General features: G+C 34.1%; 1 protein-coding gene across 11 annotated transcripts in view; it reads right to left on the reverse strand.

Annotated features, from left to right (window-relative positions):
• The window catches only part of NBEAL1 (neurobeachin like 1), a 178064-nt gene that overhangs the window by 37971 nt on the left and 118965 nt on the right, over positions 1-21128 (reverse strand). For 10 of the 11 annotated variants that reach the window (XM_077885015.1, XM_077885017.1, XM_077885014.1 and 7 more), the window contains 9 exons: positions 18726-18874; positions 17757-17890; positions 15318-15419; positions 13834-13929; positions 13307-13431; positions 10918-11058; positions 7653-7783; positions 4682-4791; positions 987-1104 (listed from right to left, as the gene is read on the reverse strand). In XM_077885015.1, coding sequence (XP_077741141.1) covers positions 987-1104; positions 4682-4791; positions 7653-7783; positions 10918-11058; positions 13307-13431; positions 13834-13929; positions 15318-15419; positions 17757-17890; positions 18726-18874 — 1106 coding nt within the window. Of the gene's footprint in view, positions 1-986; positions 1105-1866; positions 2001-4681; positions 4792-7652; positions 7784-10917; positions 11059-13306; positions 13432-13833; positions 13930-15317; positions 15420-17756; positions 17891-18725; positions 18875-21128 lie in introns of those variants that run through there. The other variant, XR_013372903.1, reaches the window with a different exon arrangement.

Consider the following 21128-nt stretch of genomic DNA (forward strand, 5'->3'; position numbering starts at 1 on the left):
TACATACATACATACAGATAGATAGATATAGAGAGAGGGGAGGAGGAGAGAGCGTGCACGCACATCTTTATCCATTCATCTATCAGTGGACACTGGTTGCCTCCATATGTTGGCTACTTATTACTGGATCATAGCATACTTCTACTTTTAATTTTCTGAAGAACCTCCATACTGTTTCTTGCAATGGCTGCACTAGTTTGCAATCCTAACAGTGCACAAGGGTTCTTTTTTCTCCATATCCCTGCTAACATTTGTTCTTAGGTTTTTTATTTTAGCTACTCTGACAGATTTAAGGTGATTTCTCACTGTACTTTTGATTTACATTTCCCTGATGATAAGTGATGCTGAGTATCTTTTCATGTGTCTGTTGGCCATCTGTATGTCTTCTTTGGAAAAATGTTCAGGTCCTCTGCCCATTTTTAAAATTGATTATTTGGGCAGCCCTGGTGGCACAGCGGTTTAGCGCCGCCTGCAGCCCAGGGCATGATCCTGGAGACCCTGGATCGAGTCCCACGTCAGGCTCTCTGCATGGAGCCTGCTTCTCCCTCTGCCTGTGTCTCTGCCTCTCTCTCTCTCTGTGTCTCTATGAATAAATAAATAAAATCTTAAAAAATAAATAAATAAATAAAATAAAATAAAATTAAATTAAATTAAATTGATTATTTGATTTTTGGCGTTGAGATGTATAAATTCTTTATATATTTTGCATATTAAATATATCACTTGCAAATATCTTCTCCATTGAGTATGTTGCCTTTTTGTTTTGTCGACGATTTCCTTCACTGTGCAAAGTGAAGATTTGCATACACACTTTTAACTACTACTTAAAAAAAAACACATCAATCTCTTAATATTTCAAATCGAAGAGATCATTAAAACTATTTCTAAATGTAGTCTTTCTCATGTCCAAAATACCGTATATGAACATCTATTAAATGATACTTTCTATCAACGGAATGCAAGATAAAAAGTTTATAGGCTTATACCTTCATAACTACAGTAATAGAAAACATTGAGTGCTTCCACTGCAGCTGGCCCCCTCTGTTTGTAGCCAAAAATCAGATCTATCCATTCATGAAGATGAGCAGAAACATACTCAGACTCCTAGAAAAAGAACAAATAATACAGAGATACCTTCCAACTACAATGTAAATATGGGTCCTTCAAAAAAGTAAGAGATAATTAAGCATTTCCAAACATAAATCTTACCACTGTAAATAAAATTATCTCAAAATCATGTTAAACATTTAATCAGTATCTACCACATATTTTATATATATTTTATCTAGCATAATGTAGAAATATTTATTAATATTTAATAATACGCACACACCTCTTAATGAATGGGCGAAGAAAATAACTCAAGTATTCTAATAGTCTAAATATCAGCAACAAAAAACTTAATGATGGCTATGGATATATCTTTGCTATGAAATTTCCATTGAAATAGCCATCTAGAACTTCAAAGAAACAAACAGTTGGGGTTGATTAAAGGTGGCTGAAAATCACTCCCTCCAATGTACCCAACCTAATACCCACTAAGAAAGTGGACTGTGTGGCAGAGGTTTAAAGGACCTCCTGGAGCCTGTTAATGATGGTTTGAAAGACAGTATGGAAATTGTTACTGGAGACAGAAGAAAAGGGGTCCATGTTTAGTTCCATCAAAGATAGAAAGAGTACCTAATCAACTCATGAATCTAGTGACAGATTTTTTTTTTGTTTAGTTTTAATTCCAGTTAGTTAATACACAGTGTAATATTAGATTCTGGTATACAACAGAATGATTCAACATTTCCGTACAATGGGAATGGGGAATGGGTTAAATAGGTAATGGGGATTAAGGAGTGCATTTGTTGTGATGAGCACCTGGATGTTGTTTGGGGATGGAGATTTCCATGGCAATTGGTTTTCTTTCTTTCTTTCTTTCTTTCTTTCTTTCTTTCTTTCTTTCTTTCTTTCTTTCTTTCTTTCTTTCTTTCTTAATTGGTTCCTTTAGCTGCCTATGATGAAGTGTGGAAGAGTAAGATGAATTTAAAAAAAGAACTATTCAGGTTTTAAATATAACTGAAAAAATATAAAGGAGCAGGTCTTGCTGAGTTCTAAATACAGTTATTCTCATTTCCAGGATACTAGAGAGCAAAGACTCTCTAAATGAGAAATGGTCAAAGTCAATGATTAAATCAGAATGTCATCAGTAAAATATGAAATACCCATGCAAGCACTTTTTTTTTAATATAAAAGAAAAAAAATGACTCAAAGCAGGAAGCTAAGAGCCAAAGGGTAAAACAAAATAGCCATGGAGAACTCTGGAATAGCACTGGGCCCTGATAAAGGAACTGAAACCATGTCTCTGCTAGAATTCTGAATTGTTTTAAACCAGTTGCTGCTAGGTACCTCTTGTTTTTGTCCCTTACCTTTTCAAATTAAATTCTATGCCCAAGGTAAGGCTCAAACTCATGACCCTGAGATCAAGAGTTGCATACTCTATGGACTGAGCTAGCCAGGCACCCTTTTTAATCTCTCTTTTGAATGAGAGAGATATACCTATTATAATTCTGTCTTTGTCACACCACTGTTGTTATGTGGGGACAGATAACCTTTTTCTCTACTCCACAGTCTTCAGATGCAAGAGCAGACAAACCTGAGTAGTTTTGTGCACACATGGATTTGATTTAGATGACTGACAAAATTCTGGACTTCAGACCTCATGCCTTAATGCCGGGATCAGCAAACTACTTATTGCTTGTGGGCCAAATTTTACTACCTCTAGATTTGTAGAGTAGTACAACAAAGCCATATCCATTTTCTTCTGCATTACAGTGGCAGAATTTTGACACAGACCTTAAAGCCAGCAAAAATATTTACTGATCCTTTATAGAAAAAGTTTGCAGATTCCTGACTTAAAGGTTGCTGACATGAGACTTTGGGAGGATCTTGAGAGACCGGAGAAACTATGTACATTTTGCATGTAGGAGAAATGCAAATAATTTGCAGTCAGAGGGCAGACTGTGGTGGATTAAAGTTGGTTGAGAATTCTTTTTCCCTCCCACTGCTGAGAGATGGTGTTTACACCTTCCCTCCTCTTCAATCTGCACTGATGCTCTTACTGTTTGACTCTGACAAGGTGACAGAAATGCTGTGACCATTCACAGCCTTAAGCCTTAAGAAAGCATGGAAGCTTCCAATTTTGTACTCCTCCCTGAGCTCTAGACATGTCTGGGTACCTAGCTAGAGAGGCCACAAGAAGAGGAGATATCCTGAGAATACATGGAAAGGGAGAAAAGCCCAGTATCCCAGTGTCTCAATGCAGCCTCCAGATGACTCCAATCTCAGCTGCTATGACTGCCAAGGGCATGAGAACCTCAAGAATGTGAGAATTGCTCAGCTTAGACCAGTTTACTCAGAACTGTGAGAGAAAATAAAATGGCTAAATTTTAAGTTACTGACTTTTGGGTAGTTTATTGCACAGAAATATATAACTGAAACATGGGCTTCTAACATAGTAATATAAGGAACATATTCCTAAAATCCTGGACCCCTACTTCATGTCATAGATAATACAGAGGAATGCATCTAGGAAGTTCCTGGCTAGCTAAATAAGTAAAAGATTATTTTTCAGAGTTAATTTTTTTCAATTTCTTATTCATGCATAGTGTTACTGATTACAAATATTATGATCTAATCCTGAATTTTGTAACCTGACATACTATATACTAATGACAGGGAATGTTTCCAAGTATTGGCCTAATTAATTAGTTTCAGACTCTGAAACATTTCAATTTAGATAGAGAGCTTAGTGGGGGGAATGCATCGTTTACAAAAAAGACACAATAGCAATGTTTATAACTCTATTCATTTAATTCCAAACTGAAAATTCAGCTAAAAACTAATATTTTTTAAAAGTGGAATTTAGGATTTAGCAGTCGTATTAAAAAACTAATTGAAATCCTTGAGAGAAAATATAAATGCACTCATCCTTGTTAGATTTTTAAAAGATTTTATTTATTTATTTATTTATTTATTTATTTACTTACTTACTTATTTATTTATTTATTTATTTGAGGGGGGGGAGGAGGGAGGAGGAGGAGAGAGAGAGAGAGCAAGAGAGAGAGAGAGAAAACAAGAGAGATGTACATAAGCACAAGCCAAGGGAGGAGAAAAGGGAGAGGGAAAGAGAGAATCTCAAGCTGACTCCACACTGAGTACGGAGCCTGACAAGTGGCTCGATCCTAGGACCCTAATATCACGACCTGAGCTGAAGTCAAGAGTTGGACACTTCACCGACCTAGCCACCTAGGTGCCCCTCATTCTTGTTAGGTTTGAAACAAATGTGGGAACTCCAAAACACCAAACAACACCAGCTTGGTGGTTGGAATAGTTTAAAATACAATAGGCAGTTATAGTAAAGACCTGAATATATACATTATGTATATAATATATAATAAATATATACTATATATGTACTATAAATAAATATATCCATGGAACGACACTATATTTTTACTCTACCAAAGATTTATAACCCCAAAATAAATTACCATATTATACTCTCTACAACAGTATATATAACAGATGACAAATAAATCTAGAAAAATAATAGCCAGATATTCTTTAGTCCATTCTCTAGAAAACACATGCATCTCAGTCTTAGTAATGCAATAACTAAACACAAAAATCTTACCAGAGCTTTCCTATGTTTATAGATGAAATCTTCAGCTGATTTAGCCCATTTGGGGAGAATGACATCATTTACCACTTCTTTGGAAACTTGGAGACAACCCAAGTTAAATTCTAAGATAAGTAAAGGATAAATGTGTCAAATCATTTTAGATTTAAATAAATCACGTAAAACAAATATAAGGGCACAGTCCTTAGCCAAATTGAGGCTTCTCTTCTCCTCTAATTAAGAAGGAATCAAGTTCCCTTCTTATTCTAAATTTACTGAACAGGTAAAAATAATTACATTGAAATGTATTTTATTAGTTGATTTAAAAAGTAAATGAGAATAAAACAGTTTTAAATCGGTTATTACGAAGTAAATCAGATTAATAATTGATTTTTGGTTGGGAAGTGGGGGATACCATAGACATGACCTAAACTGATTTCTAAACAATAATGCAATATTCAATATTCTTCTTGCATTAAAAATAATATAGTCCCTCTAATAGTTAATTTACAAAATACAGCTCCTTATTGCTTTTTGGTGTAACTTATACTGTATCTATTTTTTTTATTAAGATTTTATTTATTTATTCATGAGAGACACAGAGAGAAAGTCAGAGATAGGCAGAGGGAGAAGCAGGCTCCATGCAGGGAGCCTGATGTGGGACTCGATCCTGGGACCGCAGGATCATGACCCAAGCAGAAGGCAGATGCTCAACCACTGAACCACCCAGGCGTCCCTGTATAACTTATACTTTAAATTTATGCAATAGAAGTGTTATGTTTGTCATAAGGAAAAAAATATATTTGTATACCACTATTCTAAGTAGATACTGACATCATAAAGATTTGCTCATATAGTTAAAATACAGTAGTTTGACAAAATTGTCCCCAAAATGAGGTTTTCTGTTTTCATAGTGGGAAAAAGAAAAGCGTTAACAAAAAAGACCTTCAAAAAAGAAGCTGCCTTAAAATATCAGTGTGTCCCAAAACTGGAGAGAGGTTTCAATGTCATAGAATGACAGGATGCATAGGGCCTGTGGCTTTGCTAACTCAACTATTGTGTAACAGACATAATTGCCAACCCACTAGCCATCCCTCCTTATTTGGTAACAGAACTTTGATTTTATTTAAGTACCCATCCTTGTGCTTTATTTTATGTAGCCTGACTGGTGTAGGAATAATGAGGAAAGGCTATAAGAAAGGATTTCTTACTTTTAAGAAATGACACAAAGAATTAACAATCCACTTCTAAGACACTGTTGTATCTGCCTATGAAGTCTAGAAATGCTTTACAAGTCATTTTCCAACCATGAGAGGGACTAGCCAAGGACAAAGCTGAAACACTTAGAACAGCAGAGTGAAAATACAGAAAGAACTTGGTTTTGAGGATTTTGTTAAGCTACTTGAATACTACCATACCTTGTAGTTTGCACTGTGGAAAATACTAAAATTTTCTTGCTTGTACAATTTTGAGGTTTTACTAACATTTGTTTTCCTAATTAATATTAATATTTGATGACATTCTTAATAATGTAATTTGCTTTCTCCCACCTACCTCATTTATTTTTTTTTTAAAGATTTTATTTATTTATTCATGAGAAACACAGAGAGAGAGAGAGAGAGGCAGAGACACAGGCAGAGGGAGAAGCAGGCTCCATGCAGGGAGCCTGACGTGGGACTCGATCCTGGGTCTCCAGGGTCAGGCCCTGGACTGAAGGCGGCGCCAAACCGCTGAGCCACCCAGGCCGCCCCCACCTACCTCATTTCAAACAAAGAAGCAACATACAGTCAGAAAAGGAAGCCAGTAGGACAGTATTGAGACAACAACTTGCTCTAGCGAACATCAGAAATTGTCAAGCTAAGAGTATCTTTGGCATCCAAATTTAATCTGCTCATCCCTCCTCGCCCAGATACCCTGGCTTTGGAGGCTCCAGTCCTATGGCTCAGAGTCCATCAATAGATTCATTTGATTTTCTGAAAGTGACCAATTTTAATTACCTCACTCTGAGAAATCAATGCCCTGCCTCTATCAGTGTGTTCCAGAGTGCATGATCAGACCACACAAAGCCCTGGATATACTCTCCCTAGTGTAGCAAACAACTCTCCTGAAGAAACAAAGGGTCAAACATTAACATTATATAGTAGAGGAGGAAAAAGAAGCTGATAATGGTCCTTTGACACTGTAATTTCCCTTAAGAACACCAATAACAATCTTGCCATTTTTATTGTGCCTAAAAATAAATCCAAAAATACTTCCTAGAGGAGTATTTGGATATTTTTAAAGACTGTATTTGGCTCCATAATTCTCTACTTCAAAAACATAATATAATTTTTCAAATATTGTGGTAACTTATACTCTGTCATTATTTTCAATTTGCCTCTTCTCTTCTGCTCTAAACCAGGAGCCAGCGAACTTTTTCTATAAAGTATCAAAGAATAAATATTTTTCACTTTATGAGCCTCATCGTCTCTACTGCAATCACTCAAATACGATGTTAAGCTATAAAAACAGCCACAGTCTATATGTAGATGAATTGGCTTGGCTGTGTTCCAACAAAACACAACAAATAACTTTGCCCTGTAGATATGACCCACAGACCTATAGTCTGCAAACTGTTGGTCTAAATCCTCATCTTACCTAACTCAAACATTTTTTTCTTCCCTACTCCTAACTCAAACACAGTCTAAGTGGCTAGCTATATGGCTGAAATAGCATATGGCCATCTTTGCTTTCTGGTAAACAGTGTACTCTGATAAATTCTCTCACCAATTCAAATTTGACTCACTTATCATCATTCACCAGAGCATAGCATTTTACTGGAAAAATGCCAGACTACATCTGGCCATCAGTCAAACCCTATTGAATGAATACACAGATACAATGAACCTTAAATACTATAGAATATCACAAAAATGTCCTGGAAGGTATTTTTCAGAATCCTTCACTGGGACCTGTTGAATCAGATTTTTAATCTCTTATTTCTTACGATTTTGATTTTCCAAAAACTCTGGGAAATAGAAGAATTCAGGAATCAGTTCCTTCACATCATATGGGTTGTCCATGAGTGCCTGCCAGGTGGCAGGAATGGAATGGAACTGTCGATCTGCACAGTCAAACCTGCATGTGGAGATTAATAGAGAATAGTGAGTAACAGCAGCCAGGAAACAAGCCTTACACTTCCCTTCAGATTTCCTAATGATTAGAGCTTCTTTTTCAATCATCTTTCTCTTGATATTTGATAACACAATTTGTTTTCTTTCTTATTATAATCTATCTTTCAAATTTTGTTGCTAGAACTAAATATGTAATTTTAATCACTAATATTTTAGTTAAAAGAGCTGAAAAAACAATCATACTGGAGAAAATCTCCACAGATTAAACTAAATTTAAACCTAAAGAAAGGGGGATCCCTGGGTGGCACAGCAGTTTGGCGCCTGCCTTTGGCCCAGGTTGCGATCCTGGAGACCCGGGATCAAATCCCACATCGGGTTCCCAGTGCATGGAGCCTGCTTCTCCCTCTGCCTGTGTCTCTGCCTCTCTCTCTCTCTCTCTCTCTCATAAATAAATTTTTAAAAAAAATTAAAAAAAAAACTAAGGAAAGGCCTAATTTTTGCTGAGTAAAATTCAATATAGAGAGTGAATAAAAATTATTCGGATATTTTAGAATGGCAGAGTTTAAATATTACTATTAATATACATGATTAACAGATCCAAGGAATGCTGCTGATAATCTCTCTATATAAATATCCTTGCAAACTCTTCTGCTAAAAACCAGAGGGTGAGTTAGGGAAATAGTTCTGTGGCTAAAGCTTTTATATTTTACTTGTACGTACTATTATTTTAAGTTTCATCACAGGCCTATGGTAGTTGAAAGAAGCGCAAGTAGCCAGTTGCAATTTTATTATACTGTTCTGATATATTCACAAAAAGCATAAACCCCTCTGTTTCATCTCCTTTGATATTGTTTTCTTGGATTTAGTTAATGACTTACTAAATGATGCTGATGACTATTTTGATGCTTTTTATGCCTACCAATCTTGGTTTGAGGTGAAGCTGAACTTAGCAGAACTCTGAATTTAATTACCGTCAGTGAGTGGGTCATTAATAAAGTCTATTGATGGTGTATCCAAATTCAAGGAGACACAATCTTAATGGCAAGATTTTTTGTTTGGGTGAGGGAGAACAGCTTTACTGAGATATAATTTACATAAAATTCACAATTGAATGGTTTTTCAGTTTATTCAGGAGTTGTGCAATAATCACCAATTTTAGAACATTTTCGTCACTCCAAAAAGAAACCCTGTAGCTATAAGCAGTCACTCTCCATTCACCCTATCTCCACTCTCTGGCAACTACTAATCTATTTTCTGTCTCTATGCATTTGCCTATGTGGGACGCTTCATGTAAATCATACAACATGTGGCTTATGTCTGATTACATTTACATACCGTTTGTGAGAATCATCTGTGTCATAGCATGTATCTTTTATTCCTTTTATCTACTTACTGCCAAATAATATTCCATTGAACAGATATACCACATTTTATCACCTGACAGAAATCTGGGTGGTTTTTACTTTTTGACTATTACAAATAATGCTGCTATGTACACTTGTATCAAGTTTTTGTGAGACCATATGTGTTCAATTATTTTGAACGTATAGTTAGGAGTGGAATTACTAGGTCATTTGATAATTCTATATTTAACCCTTTGAAGAACTGCCAGACTGTTCCACAGAGGCTGAATCATTTTTTATTTCCACAGGCAGTACATAAGGTTTCCGACTTCCCAATATGTACGTCAACACTAGGTATTATCTATCTTTTATTATAGCCATCCTTATAGATGTGAAGAGGTTTCTCAATTTGCTTTTGATCTGAATTTCCCTGATGACTAATGATATTGAGCATCTTTTCATATGTTTCTTGGACATCTGTACATCTTCTTTGGAGAAATGTCCATTCAGTTCCTTTGTTCAGTTTTTAATTGGGTCATTGTCTGTTTATTATCGCATTGTAAGGATTATTGTGTTGTAGACTTCTAAATACAAGTCCCTGGGGCAGCCTGAGTGGCTCAGCGGTTTAGCGCCACCTTCAGCCCAGGTCGTGATCCTAGAGACCCAGGATAGAGTCCCACGTCAGGCTCCCTGCATGGAGCCTGCTTCTCCCTCTGCCTGTGTCTCTGCCTCTCTCTCTCTCTCTCTCTCTCTCATGAATGAATAAATAAAATCTTTAAATAAATAAATAAATACAAGTCCCTTATTAGATATATAACCTAAAAATATCTTCTCCCCCTGAAAGGGTTGTCCCTTTCCCTTCTTGATGGTGTCTTCTGAAGCACAGAATCTATTTCTAAAGCTCTATAATCAAATCATGTATTGCAATCAAATCATTTATTGTTAAAATCATTAAAAGCTGAAAAGACCCAGTTAGTATTTTAACAAGGGGAAAATTACCTGCTATCATGTAAATGTAAGATTTGGAGATGGTTAATGTGATCACTGGGACAGAGTTTCTTCTTAAAAGCTAAGCTAAGGCTTACTGTGTTAAAGAGTAAAGGCTAATTTTGAGAGATAAAAACTATATGCAAAGAGAGTACAATGGATAATGTTTATACAGCTCAACTGGTACATAGGAAAGGCGAAATAGTAATGTTAAAGAATAGGACAACATAGAGATAACATGTGAATAAGTAGGGAGCTACAGGGAGGATATACACTAGAAAACGAAAGATTCACAAAGAAGTTTATTTCTTTAGGATTATTAGGAAAGCACGAAACATAATAAGTTATAACTCTGACAGGTAATATGATAATACAATAGCATTTCAGACCAATGTGGGTTGTTGCTAATTATGTAAGAGCCCCTCATTTGTCCTCCTTTTTATTCTTTAATAAATATTTTAAAGAGGCATTGGTTAGGTTTAAATCTCTGACAGACATTCTGGATCTTGGTCTAAATTAGTTCAAACTCTCAATCTCTGGTAGGTTCCTAAAACCAGTAAAAATCACAAAGATACACTAGGTAAAAGTAAAAAGGAATTCTCCTTAAAGGTCATTTGTTAAGTCAATTGGAATGACCCATTCTCAAACTAGTTTGGCTGTTTTTATCTAGAGGCTATTAAATGAATCAAAATCTAACAGAGGAGAATAAAAAAGATAAGGCCTTGTTACATAGTACATGACATGAAAGGCAGAGTTTTCAATGCTAACATGTAGTCTTAAGAAAATAACTTATTTACCCAAAACATACCTTCCACTCTGAAGCTGGATATGGAGGGTGGTGAATGGTTCTGTACGAATAAGATAGTGCATAACTCCAGCAGAATTTGAATAGTGAGTACCATAATGAAATTTATCAATAGTTCCCATGGGATCCTCAAAATTTTCATATCTAAAAAAAGAAACTAAAGTTTTGTAACCACAACAGTAAAATTAAAATTAGGAGGACATAAGATTTATTGCATTACTAGAAACAGTTTTTAAGAAGTCCTTATTAATATTTATTATTTATGTATTCATATATCACACCAATAAAAATAATTTATTAATACTATTTTCTGAACAATATCACTAAAAAACAGGATTCTGGAATAGTTTCATATTATGTAATAATACATATTCACTGTAGATAAGTTAGAAAATACAGAGAACAAAAAAGAAGAAACTTAAAACCAAGTACAGAGATAAGTAACATTAACATTTTGATGAACAGGGCAGTCTGGGTGGCTCAGTAGTTTAGCGCCGCCTTCAGCCTGGGGCCTAATCTTGGGGACCTGGTATCCAGTCCCATGTCAGGCTCTCTGCATGGAACCTGCTTCTCCCTCTGCCTGTGTCTCTGCCTTTCTCTCTCTCTCTCTCTGTACCTTTCATGAATAAAATAAATAAAATATTAAACAAAATTTTTTTGATGAACATCTGTCACCCTTAATGCATGTTAATATACAAATATATTTCAATATAAAAGTGCTAAAAATAATGTTTACAACCTATTTTTTCATTTAACAATTTTCTATTTACATTTTTCCAACTGAAGTTTATTTTTTATTTTTTATTTTTTTAAAATTTTTATTTATTTATGATAGTCACACACAGAGAGAGAGAGAGAGGCAGAGACATAGGCAGAGGGAGAAGCAGGCTCCATGCACCGGGAGCCCGATGTGGGATTTGATCCCGGGTCTCCAGGATCGCGCCCTGGGCCAAAGGCAGGCGCCAAACCACTGCGCCACCCAGGGATCCCCTGAACAATTTATTTTTTAACAGGCATAGGGTATTTTTAACAGTAACATATATGAACATACAACACTTTAACTATTTCTTTAATTTTATATATAAAGGGTTGTTTCCATTTTTCTGCTATTGTAAGAAATATAATAAAACATCCATTTGTGGCCAAGGTAATGGAAGAAAAATATGGAGGACCAGTCAAGAATTGTGGAAATGAATGCCTAACAATCAAAGGAAAAAGAAGGTAGGAAAGGAGGAAGATGATGGTAGGAAGACCTAAAACAGATAATAAGCAAAGGATATATATAGTGATTCTGTAAGCACTACCACTGTGTAATTGTTTTGAATGGTGGTTTAAATACTGACATCTGAATTAGTGCATATAAAATCTGAATAAGAACAAACAGCTTTTTGAAGAAAATAAACACTAAACTTTTCAAACCAAAATAGTAATTAGCTCATCCAGTTGAGGCCAATTACCTTTCACACAGAAATCATTAATATTGAGGGGAATAAAATCTTTCAGGTCAGAGTCATCTGCATCTATGCAAAAACATATACTAGTGAAATTTAAAACAATATTTCCCGTGGTACAGTGTTAAAAAAATTGTGTTTTTGTTATTGTCAGAAAAGTTTGACTAATGGTAGTGAGGTAACATACACACAGAATTCCACTAGTAAATCAAATCAAATATTAAACACTGCAAAAAGTTCTAAGGTAAATTTGAAAAAAAAAAAGAAAGAAAGAAAGGAAATGTGCAATCTACTCTCAAATAAATCTACATTGTTTGTTTGCAAAACAGTTCTTTGCCCTTATTATCAGAAGTCAAAACTGACAAGTCATTCACAATTTCACATGAAGAAAAAGGGAAATTAAAATTAGATTATTATTTTACCTGTCAGCAGCTTGCTTTGAAGAAAAAGAATTTTAAGACATTCACAGGATCATAAATATAAAGAATTAAAAAATTCCTTTCCTTATTAAAATAGATAACTTTCGAAATATTTCACTATATTTATTCACATTATTTGTCAATGTTGGATTACTACTGATTTTTAAATCTATCAAAATATTCTATTAAGGGTATTTTTGCATGTTTAGATTAGGAGATTAATAAATGTAAAAATACCTGGGAAGAAAAATTACCCTTCACCACATACAATGTGAAAAGAAACTAAACAAAATCAATTTAAATTTGGCAAGGAAATGAAATAAACAGACTATAGTTAAGATATGAGGGACAACTGATATATTCTCAGGAAAACATAGTGAAGGGATTATCAGACTCTGATTACCAAAAGTAGTTGTGCATTTAAAAAAAGTAATACTTAGTTGGCCATAATAGAAATTAATGCAAATTCAAAATACCATCACAAGTGATGGGTATCTTTCAAAACGGATAAAAGGCACTTACTTTTCTCGCATGGCTTTGGCATTTTTATCATTAACTACCCCAATTGGTTTGGAAAGATCTCGAAATACAGATGGATTATTAAGGTCCAACTCTTCTGAAGTATAATCTTGTAAAATCCAAGGAAACTAAAAGAGCCACAATTTACAATTTAGACATTCCTTTCCACAGAAACTACTATCCCCATATATAATATCTAATGCTTATCTAAAGACAAAGAGGGATAGTTTTTAAAAATATTTTTCCCTGTTTCAAATGTTTATTCATCTTTAGTTCCATGACCAGAAGCATCATTTCCTCTAATACCATTGGAATATTTTTAGTGAAGTGAAAAAAAAAAAACTTTTATTATTTAATTACTTTTCATGTTTATACAATTTTTGAAGATAGTAGGGTAGAAAATAAACAAAAGGCAAAAACAGTTTTTGTATCTTTTTTAAAGATGAAAAATAATCATCATACACATACATTTTTGTGTATTATAAAGTTGAAAGGAAATTCCATATTTATGTGATTTCTATAAAACTTACCACAGGATACTGTGCAAGGTCATTATAGGTTCGTCCTGCCATTGTATTTATTTGAATGAGGTAGTCAAAATTTGATATCTCTCTGTTTACCCATTTCTAGACAGTACACAAAACAAAAGTTTAAATATTTAGAAGTTACTAATTATAAATGATAGTACTAACAGAATATTTTGTTCCTATTGCCTTGATCAATTTTCTAATACAAAGAATAGAACTTTTAAAAAAAGGCTTAAATCAATGTATTTTTCCTAAATATCCTACCTGTTAAAAATTGGTCATTAGAAAAGGAAGAAAAAATTAAAATCTTTTGTTATAGTAAAAAATTCATAAGAATTATACCTTTTTTCCAATTATTTTATTTAAATATTTTTAAAATGTCAATTTTAGGACTGTCCAACATTGAAAATTTTGTTATAAATTGAAATATTCACAAGTGCACATATTAAATAAAAGCAACCTAATGTATTAAAATGTTCTACAAATTCTAAATAAGTATTATGTTAACTATCCTTAGAAAATTGTCTTGCTAGAGCAAGAGTAGATGGGATTTTGCTATATTAGATATAAAATTTTCTCAAGAAAAATATAATCACTATTTTCTTTTAATCACTTCATTATCCTAGACTGTTAATTACAAAGTGTAGGTATGCTCAAGAATTTTGCTGACAGATTAACATTCACATTTAAGTTTACTCTTTGCCTTAAGCAAAAAATATACTTATGAGAATGGTGAAAAATGAATCTATATATAGAGAGAGATTTTATAGAAACCCCAACTATAATTATCAAGTGCTAACTTGAGAATTACCTTAACGAATAAAGTTTGTTCCACAAAAAAAAACAGGAAATGTACTCCATTAAACAAAGCTTACTCCGTAAGCAATATGAAAGAGCTGCAGATAGCTTCTGAACAGAGTAACACTTAAGATTATTATTAATGCGGATGTGAGAGGGAGGAAAGAGTCAAGAAGCAGAGATCTGTATTAGGAGACTACTGACAGTCATACAAAGCAAAACCAATGGCCTTTCCTTGGATTTTGGTAATAGAAATTCAAGAGATATTGAGATATAGGTGAGAATAAAATATACAAGAAGATTAATTAAATTTGGTTGACAAAAGAATTAAATTTTTTGCCTTTATCCCCATGGTCTTGTGTGTTTTTCCACTTTTTACTTCATGTGTGGATTAATTTATTATTAGAAAACCCCAACAAACTCATTTGTTATATTTTAAAAAGATAAAATTATTAAAATAGAAGAATTCATAAGATATGCTCATGAACCAAATGGTATCATTTGGAAGCTGGAAGGCAGGGCTTTGTGTTAGTGAAACAGAAAGATTCAAAGATAATTCAAAAGATCAATTTGAATGAAAGGTGGTTATCACAACCAAAATAAAATAATCGGAAGAGTAAGTTTTACTTTTAAGCAAAAGCCTGAAATATAAAACAAATGTTAAAAGAGTGACTGTGAAAATTTCCCACCTGTGTCAATCCTGATGCTTTGAATAATTCCTGTGGAGATCTGGTTCCATAACTATTTGGAGAATGAAGTGACAACAGTCTGCTGTATACTTTGTTTCTAATCTAGAAAAAAAAAAAAAGCACTTTATAGTTTATTTTTTATTTATTTTTTATTTTTTATTTTTTTTTCACTTTATAGTTTAAAAACTGATCAAGACAAAGTGGGATTATGGCTTTGTAATTATTTTACTGGAATATAATTCACATGCCACAAAGTTTACCCTTTTGAAATACACAATTCAGTGGGCTTTGTTGATGTATATTCACAGAGCTGTGCAACCATAAACATTATCTAACTCTGGAATACATTCATCATCCTTGAAAGAAACTTCATACTGACTAGCCATCACCTCCCAATTCCCACTCCCTCTCATTCCCTGACAACCACTAATCTATACTTTCTGTTTCTACAAATCTGCCTCTTCTGGACATTTCTCATAAATAGATTATGGTTTTAACTTCTCTTTTATACTAAGTTTGGTGAAGTCAAGCCATATATTTTTTGAAAAAGTTATGGTATATAATGGAATGATCAACAGATACTGCAAAACAAAACTAGCTTGAATCCAGTTCACATTTTGTTCTGCCATTTACTAATCATACTGGCAAATCAATTAATTTACTGAGTCTCATTTGTACATTAAACATAATAATCTCTGCCCCTATAGTCTTCTGAATTCTTCTAGGTTACACAAATATAAAGTAATAAAATTCATCTTTGAACTTCAGTATCCTGATCTATAAAAAAAGAATAATAGAATTTGCCATATTGAATCTGAAGGTTGTTATGAAGATTAGATACCATGTATAAATGTGCTTTTAAAACTATAAATTTGGGATCCCTGGGTGGCTCAGCGGTTTGGTGCCTGACTTTGGCCCAGGGCACGATCCTGGAGTCCCAGGATCGAGTCCCACGTCAGGCTCCTGGCATGGAGCCTGCTTCTCCCTCCTCCTGTGTCTCTGCCTCTCTCTCTCTCTCTCTCTCTATCATAAGTAAATAAATAAATAAATCGTTTAAAAATAACTATAAATTTATACAAATGTACAGTATTCAACAGGAGCATGCTTGGTTTAATTATACTAGTGTATAATTAAGATAATAGAAATTATAGATAAGATAATTGATTAATTATCAATATGCACTGAATTAAGATAATTAACTTCCAAAAAAGCAAAAGCTTTTCATATTCCTATGGGGAAAACTTATTTCTAATAGTAAAAAAGTATCCTTTTGTAAAACTACAAATATGTCCTTTATTTTTTAAAGATTTTATTTATTTATCTGAGAGAGTCAGACAGACAGAAAGACAGACCATGAGCACAAGTAGGGGAGGCAGAGGGAGAAGCAGACTCCCCACTGAGCAGGGAGCCTGATGCAGGGCTTAATCCTAGGACCCTGGGATCATGACCTGAGCTGAAAGGAAGATGCTTAACTGACTGAGCCACCCAGGCACCCCCCAAAATGCCCTTCAAACGTCTGAATAAGATTATCTATAAGTAACCCTGGATCCCACAAATGAACAGAAACTTAGTTATTGACTGTGCTAATTCAGATCATCTCAGAAGCAGATGGCAAAAGAGAATGGAACATTCAAGGATTTTATTAGTAGAGGCACCTGTGATGGAAGATGGAGAACGAGACAAGACAGGGAGAGCTGTCAAAGAATGAAGCAAGTCTGACCTCAAGTGAATAACAGAAGGAAGAAAGGTTGGGGGCAAGTGTCCTAAGTAATGTGCTACAGGTACACAACTATTGGTGGAGCTAGTATCTGTACCCAGGTAATCTGGCTTCAGTGGTAATATCTTAACCACTTACACTATTCAAGAATTTACTCTATTCCTGAAAGAAATATCTGCCCTATTATTATTTAACTGAAGCCAATCCAATTTCATAAATCCTGTCATATTATATATATTGCATATGATTTCACAACTGGATACTGTAAGACACTTATTGGCTGACACTTAATAGTCTACTGATTTACCTACTCATATATAAAAACTGAAAACAAGTACTCTAAAAATACTCAAATATAAATCCCAATAGAATTAATTTACTACTTAGCTCCTAAAGTGTATTTATTTTTCCTCTAATATTTTGACTTCACAAATGAGCAGAGTCCAAAGTTTCATTACAGCTTACTAGTTGGAAAATTCTTTTTTTTTTTTAAGACTTTATTTATTCATGAGAGACCGAGGGGGGGGGGGGCGTGGGGCAGAGACATAGGCAGAGGAAGAAGCAGGCTCCATGCAGGGAGCCCGATGTGGGACTTGATCCCAGGACTCCAGGATCACACCCAGGGCCTAGGGCAGATGCTTAACTGCTGAGCCACCCAGGCGTCCCTGAAAAATTATTTCAAGTTAACACTGGGGCTTCCAGAAAGGTCGCATCTTACATACCTCTTTCTTGAAATTGAGAAAGTAGTTGGATTGGTCAACATGAAAAATCTCAAGAGCTGACCTCCTTAAATTGTAACGCCGCAGGTGAATCTCTCGAACCTGAGAATGAGGCCACTTGAAATCAAAGCCTACTCCTGAAAACAGAAGAAATCCTGTGACCAAGGTACCATATGAAGTTACTCATGTTATGCAGAAAATATCTCCTAGTTCCTGACAAAGGTAGCACTTAGGGAAAAGGAATTTAATTTGTTTCACAGAAATCATTTGTTAAATTTAGTGGATGCTTAAGGGTTTCTTTCTTTTCTTTCTTTCTTTTTTTTTTTTTTTTTGAGAGAGAGAGCGAGAGGGCATGCCTGTGTATGCAAGTGGGGGACAGGGACAGAGAGAGGGGGAGACAGAGAATCCTAAGCAGTCTCCATACTCAGCATGGAGCCTGACATGGGGGTTGATCTCACAGCCCTGAGATTATGACCTGAGTCAAAATCAAGAGCAGGACATGCAAGTGTCTGAGCCATCTAGGCAACCCTAAATGGTTTAAAAACGTTCACAAAATTCTACAGCTTTTCCTCTTCCTTCTTATGAAAACAGAATAATCCTGATTATTTTATCTCAAAAAAAAATTTTCCTTTCCTCTTTATGTTGGCATTTTAGATTTAAATATCCTTTTTATTTTCAGGCAAAGGGCTAGGTGAGAAGCTGATAGAAATATACAAATAAAATTAAGACTGCATTTTATCACAAGTTTACAGCAATCCTCTCTCACTAAACCTTTTAAAAAATTAATAAAAAAAGCATTCCCTTCAATACACTGTTGAATAATAAATTGAATCCCATATTGACTTTCCATTTCTCCTTTTACATGATAGACCACAATTCTAGTCTCCTCTTACTGTTTTCTTCTCATTAATGATTGATAAACTAGATACTTAACTATTGAACAACAGAAATTATTCCCCAAGAACTCCTCACCATCTTCTTTTTCAATGCTGCAATCATAGAAGTAAATGTGTTGAGTAGTGATTTCTAATCTGCCAGGAATTACGTCAATTATTGTAATGAGTTCACAGTCTTCCGATAACACCAATTTTTCTTTTTGATCCTGTTCTTCTTTCTCATCACTGTAAATAACAAAAATCAACCAATCAAAACACACCCAACAATGTATTCTACGTAAATTGAAGAATATCAAGAAAGAGTATTTGAATTACCTACAAAAATATTTCAGTGCATATTAAATTACTTAAATACTATCTAATAGTTACTGCCCAATAATTCAGTTTCCAAAAAGTTTTACATTTTAATTGTATGTGAAACATTAAAACAAAATATAGTGAATCTTTATTATTACGGGTAGAGGACAGTTCAAACATGTAGCAATAGCAGTGTGATTTAGTTATATTTGGGACACATGAATTAACCAAGGGGAATATATGAATCTGTTAATAAAGGACTGCATCATTAGTGATGTTTTATAAACAATTATCAGAAGCACTAATTATGACTGATTCTTAACTTGTAAAATGACTTTTCAAGAGTTACTGAATCTAGGTAATATCCCCTGACAATGGAACTGGGGATGATACAAAGAGCTACTACTGCAATATCTCACTTAGAGTGAAATCATCTTGTATTAAAAGGACTGTTACACCTTATGTTTTTTGGAGAAGATAACTGGTAACTTAAGAAAGGAAATCTTTAAAAATTATTAAAATTATATGAACTTGTTTATGTCAACAAAATATACTGTTGAAACTGGTCAATCTGTAATCCTGAAATAAGCTTCAAAGAAATATACGTCATATGTAATTAATAATCCCCAAAAGAGTGATGTTCAGAATAAATTATATATTTAGGTCTTAACTCATTTTTGGCTGAAGGTGAGACTTTACAAACAAAAAGTAAAAGTCAGGGTAGATGTTTAAGTCACAAAATTCAAACACGTTCCCTAAGGAACAGAGATCCACTGGCAAAACATAGCAGTCTTCTGCAGCAAGGGACTTAAATACAACCAACTAACTAATTATTGACTGACCACTGAACTATGGTAACTTTAAAAGGCCAAACTTTTTTTAAAAAAAACTTTTCATTTAAAAACAAAAGAAAGGGGCAGCCCCAGTGATGCAGCGGTTTAGCGCTGCCTGCAGCCCAGGGCGTGATCCTGGAGACCCGGGATCGAGTCCCACATCAGGCTCCCTGCATGGTGCCTGCTTTTCCCTCTGCCTGTGTCTCTGCCACTCTCTCTCTAGCTGTGTCTCTATGAATAAATAAATAAAACCTTTAAAAAAATAAATAAAAAATAAAAACAAAACAAAGTTAAAAAAAAAAACCATGAATATAGACATTACTGGCAACACACCGCAGATAAGAAACACTCCACAGGATTAGTCTAAGAAAGATAGTGGAATGACATACTCAAAATGCTGACGGGAAAAAAACACTTCTCTACTAAGAATTGTATAGCCAATAAAACTATCCTTCAAAACAGAAAGCAATGGTTCTCAGGCAACTGGATAATAACGTGCAAAAGAAAGAATATAGAATCCCACATCATATAAGAAAATTAACTAAAAGTGGGTCAAAGATCTAAATGTAAGAGATAAAGTATAAAACTCTTAAGAAAAAATAAATGGGTTTCAAAACTTAAAACTTCTATGCATCAACAAATTGAAGGAAAACACATCCAATGGAAGAACATTTTTGCAAATCACGTATCTGATAAGGCATTTATAATACAGAACTATTATAACTTAATACCTAAAAGACAACTCAATTAAAAAATGACCAAAGGATTTGCATAAATATTTCTTAAAAAAGATATATAAATAGTAAATAAATATATGAACAGATGCTCAGGATCATTAATCATTAGGAAAATGCAAATTAAAACTACAAGGCACCATTTCAAATCTTCTAGGATGGTATAATAAAGAAACTCCTAGATAACAAAAGTTAGGGTAGATGTGGAGAAATTTAACCCCCCATACATTACTTGGAGTATGTTAAATAGTACAGTCATCGTTAAAATAATTTAATAATTCCTTGTATAAACAAAGAATTACGATATGACTCACAAATTCACTCCTAGGTATATACCCAATATAACTGAAAACATGTTGACACAAGATTTATACATGAATACTCATGAAGTATTACTTATAATAGCTAAAAAGTAGAAATGTGGAAATATGGCCACAACTGGTGAATGAATAAACAAAAGTGGTATATCCATATGATGGAATATTTTTCAACCACAACAAGGAATAAAGTACAGCTTACATGCTCCTCTATGAATAATCCTTGCAAATATTACACTGAATGAAATAAGACAGACACAAAAGGCCACATATTGTAAGAAATAAATGGAATGTCGAA

This window comes from Canis aureus, chromosome 36 (genome assembly GCF_053574225.1).
Source record: "Canis aureus isolate CA01 chromosome 36, VMU_Caureus_v.1.0, whole genome shotgun sequence".
Lineage (NCBI taxonomy): Eukaryota > Metazoa > Chordata > Mammalia > Carnivora > Canidae > Canis > Canis aureus.